Source organism: Penaeus chinensis, chromosome 28, assembly GCF_019202785.1.
Source record: "Penaeus chinensis breed Huanghai No. 1 chromosome 28, ASM1920278v2, whole genome shotgun sequence".
Taxonomy (NCBI): Eukaryota; Metazoa; Arthropoda; class Malacostraca; order Decapoda; family Penaeidae; genus Penaeus; species Penaeus chinensis.
The window spans coordinates 22,004,822-22,012,321 of NC_061846.1; the positions used below are offsets into that span (position 1 = coordinate 22,004,822).

General features: G+C 34.6%; 1 protein-coding gene across 3 annotated transcripts in view; it reads right to left on the bottom strand.

Moving 5' to 3' along the window:
• LOC125039823 (histone-arginine methyltransferase CARMER-like) overlaps nt 1-7,500 on the bottom strand; it is a 27,023-nt gene that overhangs the window by 9,375 nt on the left and 10,148 nt on the right. For 2 of the 3 annotated variants that reach the window (XM_047634127.1, XM_047634129.1), the window contains exon 11: nt 524-604. The exons of the other annotated variant lie outside the window; for it this stretch is intronic. In XM_047634127.1, the coding sequence (XP_047490083.1) occupies nt 524-604 (81 nt within the window). The remainder of the gene's footprint in view (nt 1-523; nt 605-7,500) is intronic. 3 annotated transcript variants of the gene reach the window in all.

Genomic DNA, 7,500 nt, shown 5'->3' on the forward strand with positions numbered 1-7,500 from the left:
TAGAGTATTTAGATAAACAGTCATTTCCAATGCCACACTACATAGCTTTTCATGAGTTAATAAAAAAGCACTAGTTAGGCTAGGTTATCAGCAAATAGTTCTCAGCAGCAGCTACTGCTTTACAATCCCATTGAAAAAAAAAAAAAAAAATCCAAAAATATTTAGTATCTATTCCCTTGTCACCTTATATGATTAGGAAGACCGACTTATGTAGATATAAAATTAGTAACCTCAATAAAATGTCAGTGGATATAAAGGCTAAGATAGTAATGACAAATTCAAAGCATTGCCATACATACACTACTTTTTAGGATACCAGTATTACTATTTAAAAGTAAAAAAAGACTAAAAATAAGAAAAAAGTAGAATACTAACATTCTGCTTTTGTTCAAAGATCAGGTCAGGCAAACTACACTTCATCTCCATGCCTTGAACAAGGGAACTGGCAGGGAGGAGGGGGGTGGAAGGGGAGGGATATTACAAACAAATAATGTGCAAATACAGAGTAAAGAACTTTAATTACCAAGGGTGATGAGAGAAGGTCCTTGTTCTAGTGCCACTTCTCCAAGCCCGTTCACCGTGATGCCATTCACCATATTTAGCGCTGTAGGGAGTAAGACCTGTAGTTACAATGTGTGTAGCTTGTGTGTGCACACCTATGTGGGCCTCAAGCAACAGCTACGGTTCAATCCTAACAGCTCCTTAAACTTACACTTACACTTATGCATTTGCTAAACTATATGCTCAACTAATGCTATCTCTAAATTGTCCTAGATCTTTCAGTCCTTTCCACTGCCTATTTCTCAACCCTATTTTGGGTGAATGGTTGGTTTTACTTTCAACACAGCTTTATCCTAAAAGAACTAACTAAATAAAAGTAAACCATGCCTAGAAAAAAAACATCTGACCTTTTCTTTTGTATTTACAGCTTCCTTCCTAGCTTTGGCTTACAAATACTTCACATCAGAAATAGAGCTTCATACTGTTGTACATGCATTACACCCACCCACCCACACAAAGTAAAATAACATTTCATGGCACAGGACCTCTTATCACTATATTGTAGGGTCATAAGAAACTTCATCAGTATACAGTAATATATGTGATATTTTGCATATGAATATATCCAAACACTATATGCAATTGTCTCTAACATCTCTCTCCTGTTAGTTTTCCTGCTGCTAACAGATTGCATTAATATCCAGTTTTTGCTCTGTATAAAAGACTTCATATTTTAAGAATTGCAGAGACTTTCTTCTTTCCCTAATGAGTGTAGCAAACATTCTAACACTTTTGCTATCAAACAACATACCAAAAGAAATAAAGCTCAAAATCTGCAATCTATCCATCCAGTTCTTTATATTCAAGTGAACTGGTCTCATATCCAAGTAGACAGCTGAGGGTACATATGTACCAGGAGCAGGTTTTCTTTGCTGTGAGATAACACAGTAGAGTGGCCAGCTTCTTTCCACCTCAACTCTAACCCCTAGCTAATGCCAATATTCACTCACAACCACATGAACTAGGTGCAAATCTGGGATAACCAAATGAAAAGCTATTGATGCATCACAGAATTTTTGCGTGCTTGTTTCCCTATATAATTCTACTTAAATCTGATCAGGAAAATGGAAACTGGTAGTGCTCTATGCCTATGACCTGAAGATGAAGGGTGAAGAAAACTAAAAAAAAAAAAAAACTTCGTCGCAATGCGTCGACTTTGAGCGCAGGAGTTCGGTACATCAAGCCAAAATCAACAGCTCGTAGTGCTTTGGCGCACCGCTGTGGCGTACAGCCACACGCCATAGTTTTGGGTAGTTTGTCTCCTTCACATTTGTGAAATCAGAGCCTGTACAATAAATACCTCTGCCCAAACATGCATAAACTACTTCCTCAAAAATTAAAAATTTGGGACCCAACTTTCTTTCCCTTCCAAGCACATGTTCCTACACACAAAGTAAAGTTAAATCCAGGAAAGGATTCAAAATGAGATTAGTCAAAAAGATATGTTTGCACCTAGATGCTACGAAAAACATCATCATCATAACACACATTTCTTGTTTCCTCCTTTTCTGCCCACAGCATAGAATACAAAAGAAAATAAATACTGAAAGAATAAGAGAAAGAAATAACAATTATCAGTATCAGGAAACCAAGTACATCTCCTGGCCAGCATGAGCATTCCAGCTTTGTGCAAGCAGCCCCTCAGCAAAGCAAAGGCTCCTGTAATAGTTTGTGTATCACTAGCAAGACCCTTCGCAAAAAAACATACAAATATAGATCTCTCACTTTCTTAATGGTCTAGAGAGAAAATCATACAAAAATATGGTAAGTAGGTTGGCATGCTTAATGTAACAGTAAACAGAAAAATCAAAATACAGGTAATATATTCCTTAGAACGGTGTTTAACAGATATTCAAGAAATATTGTTTTATTCCCCTCTTCAATCATGTTTAGAGACTGGGAAAAATCTTGAATACCTTACACCGTTTTTAGAATGTTGCTGTAAAGCAAGACAAAAAGCCACTTAAATCCTTTTGTGGTATAAATAATGGTAAAGGTTTTACAGGGATAAAAGTTATTAAAAAAACTGAAATATAATTTTTCTGACTATTATAAGGGGGGGGTGGGGTGGGGGGTGTTAGGTGAAGAACTGAAGGTCAAAGAAAAGCAAATAAATATGTTTACAACAACTATCAATTGATGATGTTAACATACTGTCTTTTGGCCTGCCTAATTTTACTTATTCATGAGAAAAGGCTATTATTTATGTTACTATTATCACCACTGACTAAAATAATACTAATACAAGCAAAAATCTTTCCTCTGAATATTCAAGGAACGAAGGAAATAGGGGAGGGCAGATAGGCCTAGTAATTGACTCCTTTGCAACTAAGGACTTCTATGATGCATCTACAAAAATAAAGTAAAAAAAAAAAAAAAAAAAAAAAAAAAAAAAAAAAAAAAAAAAACAGTGGACAATGTATGTATACAATAACTCCTGGCCTCAATGCATTAATAAGATTATATTATGTATATATATACATTATGTATGTATATATATATATATATATATATATATATATAATGTATATAGCAGAAAAACATATATCGTGATATATGTTGATCAAGTTGATACTTTTGTATTGGTATCAGTATTCCCCTTGCTACTCAATGTAAGTATCATCTTATCAGTATCACTAGGGTGTTTTTCTCAAAGTGTATTGGAAAAAAATTAAAGACTGATACATTTACATGACCAATTTGAAATAAAAGTTAACATATATGGATTGCAAAATACCATAGAGCAAATATTTTTGGCAGAAATTCACACTTGAGCTTCCTTTCCATTATGTACAATACAATGCAAGAATGTTTAGATCAAATCTGAATATATCAGAATGCCATAGATTCTTTGCTGGATGTGGATAGCATCAATAAGTTCTTTTCTTAGTTACTTGTGGACTAACAAAACAAAAATATTCTGGAATAGTCAGGAATTATTTGATAAATGTAATGTAGACTTATCTGTGCAAATAAGCTGCAGGATTAAAAAAGTCTAAATGTTGTATAGAATTATGATTCATTAGACAATTGCATGTACTGATGCCCATTACTGCCTAGTTCTCCATTCACTTGCTATTTACATGTTTGTAGCACAAGCACATGCATATGAAGGTTTTGTTCTAATCTGTTGTTTGTTATCCTATATTTCTTGTAAGTCTTCTGATACAATCAAGGTTTCTACCCCTGAAAATAATCTTATAAATTATCTAAAACATGAGTAAACATTTTTTTTAATTTCCTCTTTTGCATTCCAATTAAATTATCCCACAAAGCAATGAAACTGCTATCATCATAAACCACAAACAGACACAAATTTTGAAAACAGACAAACACATACAAAAGGAACAATAAAATTCTCATTCTCACTCACTCTCATACTTGTGTAATATTGCAGACACACACAGCTCATACCACTTTCCTTTCTTTGAATGAACTGATGTGAGAGTATGAAATGATGATGCTAGAGAAGGAATGACAAAAAAAAAATTCTTCACTTTTGCTAGAGAGACTCATCATAGCCAAAAACTTGAGGAACTAGAGTCTATACAACCATGAAAGTCACTTACAATAAATAAAGGTAAAACAAACAAGATTTCTGAAAAGGTACCACCTAAGACTTCAATGAGTTTAAATATATAAAGCAGATCACCAGCAAAGGAAGGACCAAAGCACGATGAAACAATTAGAATGTAGTTAACTCTTAGGAAAATTGATGTCCTAGCCCAAAATTGAATTCCTCTTCTATTAATTCACTTGGGTACTAGTGCACAAGCTGAGCCTGTCAGTGCAAACACAATACAATTCTCATCCCTTGCTCTGAAAACAAACTACAGAAATTGCCAGTAAGTGAATAGCATTCTTGAGCAGTTAACAAATCAGTTTGTCAAAACATCACGGCACAGAATGCACTGTTAAACCAATTGGTATTTAATTATTCTGGTAATCCTTTGTGCCTAGATGACATGCCATGCATGTCATTTCTGCTGGTATCTTAGTTTAGGGTTGTGTTTACACATATATGACTCCACAAGTACTCAGTCAGTGAGCAAATTGTAAGTCCTACTTATCTCACCAGTTTACTCTTTTCCTTGATTTTTTTAAAAGATTAAATTTTTTTTTACTGCTGTTAGTATTACTAAAATACTAACAGAAGTCAATCATAAAATCAATAATAATAACAGTATCACTCATAAGAGCACAAGGGACTGAGATAGATAGATAAAGGGGAGTTCATGTTGGACTACTAATGAACTCTAATGTGGTTGAACACTCATGGAGCCATCTGCGAGAAACCATTTACATGTACCAGAGTATACTGGGTTAATCTATAGACCTACAAACTTGGAAGTTATAAGTCATAAATTTCAAGAGAGGTTTTCATATAGCATAAATAATGTTTTGTTTCCTGCTACTTCTACACATCCATAGGCTATACCAGTTTCAACTCAACAAGTACTAACATACAAAACACTCTTTTCAGCCTAAGATGACCTTTTTTCTTTTTAAATACACTTAAAAGAAATCCAAATTGAAATAATCATTGGGATATCCCTTTTTCATGTGCTGTTTAGTACCATTATGATTCTCTGAAGCTTTACTGTAGGTACACATAAATTTGTTGCCTTTTCACTGTTGTCCAATTATACCTGTAGCACCTTGGGAGGCCAAGATCACCACTTTGTCCAAAGTATAGGCTCTTTAGCATTTCTATGATTACATGGTGGTAGTTTGCCATTTCACTCTTTATGGCACCTTGAAGAACAGTCAAAAAGACACCAACTGCCTAGACATCTTACACATCAAAGCTTGGGCAATAAATTTGGCCATCAAGTACGTCTTGACACCCAGTGAACACGTGGTTAGTAATGACGGTATTTACCATTTTATCCCACATTGAGGTTTTTTCTTCCATATAATATCTCCAGCTAGCATCATTCATGAAAATAACCCTTCAAATGTCATATCTACCACATGAAAAAGAGCTATACTTCTTGTACATCACCTTCCCATATCAAAATAAAACCATTACATTGTAAACTGTTTACCAACAACAAATTTTGAAGGGAGAAAGAAAAAAGAAAGAAAAACACCTATTGTGGCATAATACCAGAAGGCTAAAAAAGTATGTAGATAAGTAAGGAAAAATAAAACGTCAACAAGCATTTATTTCAATTACATATAATAATGATCTAACTGCCACACCATGAAGCAGTTCATATTTCTCCAAAACTGTATACCTCAGGATTTTACTCCTTTTTACATTTCTGTTAGCTTTTACTGCTAAATCAGCAACTCAATTTCATCACCATCATATATTGATCCAAAGCAAATTATTGAACCATATTCTTCAAAATGTTAATGACACACAACCATTACAACAGATGCAAATAACCCAATAAAAGAATAAAACAATTACAGACTCGTAAATATACACGGAATGACTGACATGACACACAATTCTTATTTTGTTAACCTTTTTCATAAACCATATCAACAGTTACTGTACCACAAATGAGACAATGACAAACTTTTAAAACCTCAATAACCACACAAATCAAAGCCCCACTTTGAAATGACATACTTTACTTACTGTGCTGCAGTTTCAGTACTTTTTTTGTAACTTGATTTGCGAACCTAAACTAGTGTTAACCGTGACGAAGCCTGGAGTCTAAAGGTTTTGCATGAAATATATATATCTGATATTTTCTTGATCTGACTTTTGCCACTTCATATTTTTTACAAACAATAATGAATTCTACTGAATAAAAATGTCTTTAAAAGTTCTCATTTTCTAGTGTTCAATCAAGGGGAAAATCCCATATGAACTCAACCAGATGTCTCTCGGTCACCACCTTTATATAAACATTGATGACATGCAAAATTTTAGCTTTAACCCCTTTTGGACGGGTCACATGTACAGCTGTTATGATAAACCGGGTGGTCTGCAGGGAACGGCTATATGATCAGGTCTTATTCTTGGGCAGTAAAGCTTCAAAAAATGTTCCAGCTGATGAAATTATTTCTTTAGTCCCTTTTGGGTGCCATCTTCATCAAGGAGATAACTGCTAAAAATCAAGATGTTTCCTCTATATTACACCCTTTCCTTGGCTTGTCTCAAATATCACCTTGTTTTCTCACTTCCTTAACTAGCAAACCTTACTCTAAAATATAACTGCTTGCTTTACAAACAACCTCTACAGAAACCATAAGCAGTCACTAAAATTTGTCTCAGGTACAATTATCTAAAAATGTTTATCAAAACAGAAGCAAATATTGAGGCATCAGAAACGTATAGAACCGCTATATGCTGTAGTTCAGAGACATAGAAGAAATTCAAAATAGATGTGAATGACGATGAAAATTGTTATGTTAGATTTTCCTGATAACAACTGTTTTATAATTCAAAGGTGCAAAATTTTCACTAGAACAGTAGAAAGGCCACAATGTTTCCTTCAGAAGGATCATGAAATTAATGCAGTAGCATTTTCTTGTAAAAGTAACAGAGGAAGGCCTATATAATGGACATGGTGGCTCACTTAAATCTTTACTGATATAAACCAGCCTTCAGATAGTAACTGCCAACTTCTAATATGTCTGATTGGCCATGTAAAGCTTTAACCCCTTCCCAATGGGTCATGTGCTGATGCATCATAACAATCCGCTCGATCTGTGGAGTGTGGCTGTATGCTGCAGTGACTTGCCAAAGCACTATGAGCCGGGGGTTTGGCTTGATGTACCGAACTCCTGCACTCAAAGTTGGTGTGTTGTCATTTATCTCCAGAGCTGGAGTTTTTTTTTTCTTCACCTGTCATTAAGGGGTTAAGTGCATCAACTGCTGAAGTCAGTAAAAATACAGTGGAACTGCAAATGCATAGCCCCTGACTATCAATACATAACTGATAGTCAGATTTTTGGTCAGAGCCTGGGCTTCATGAT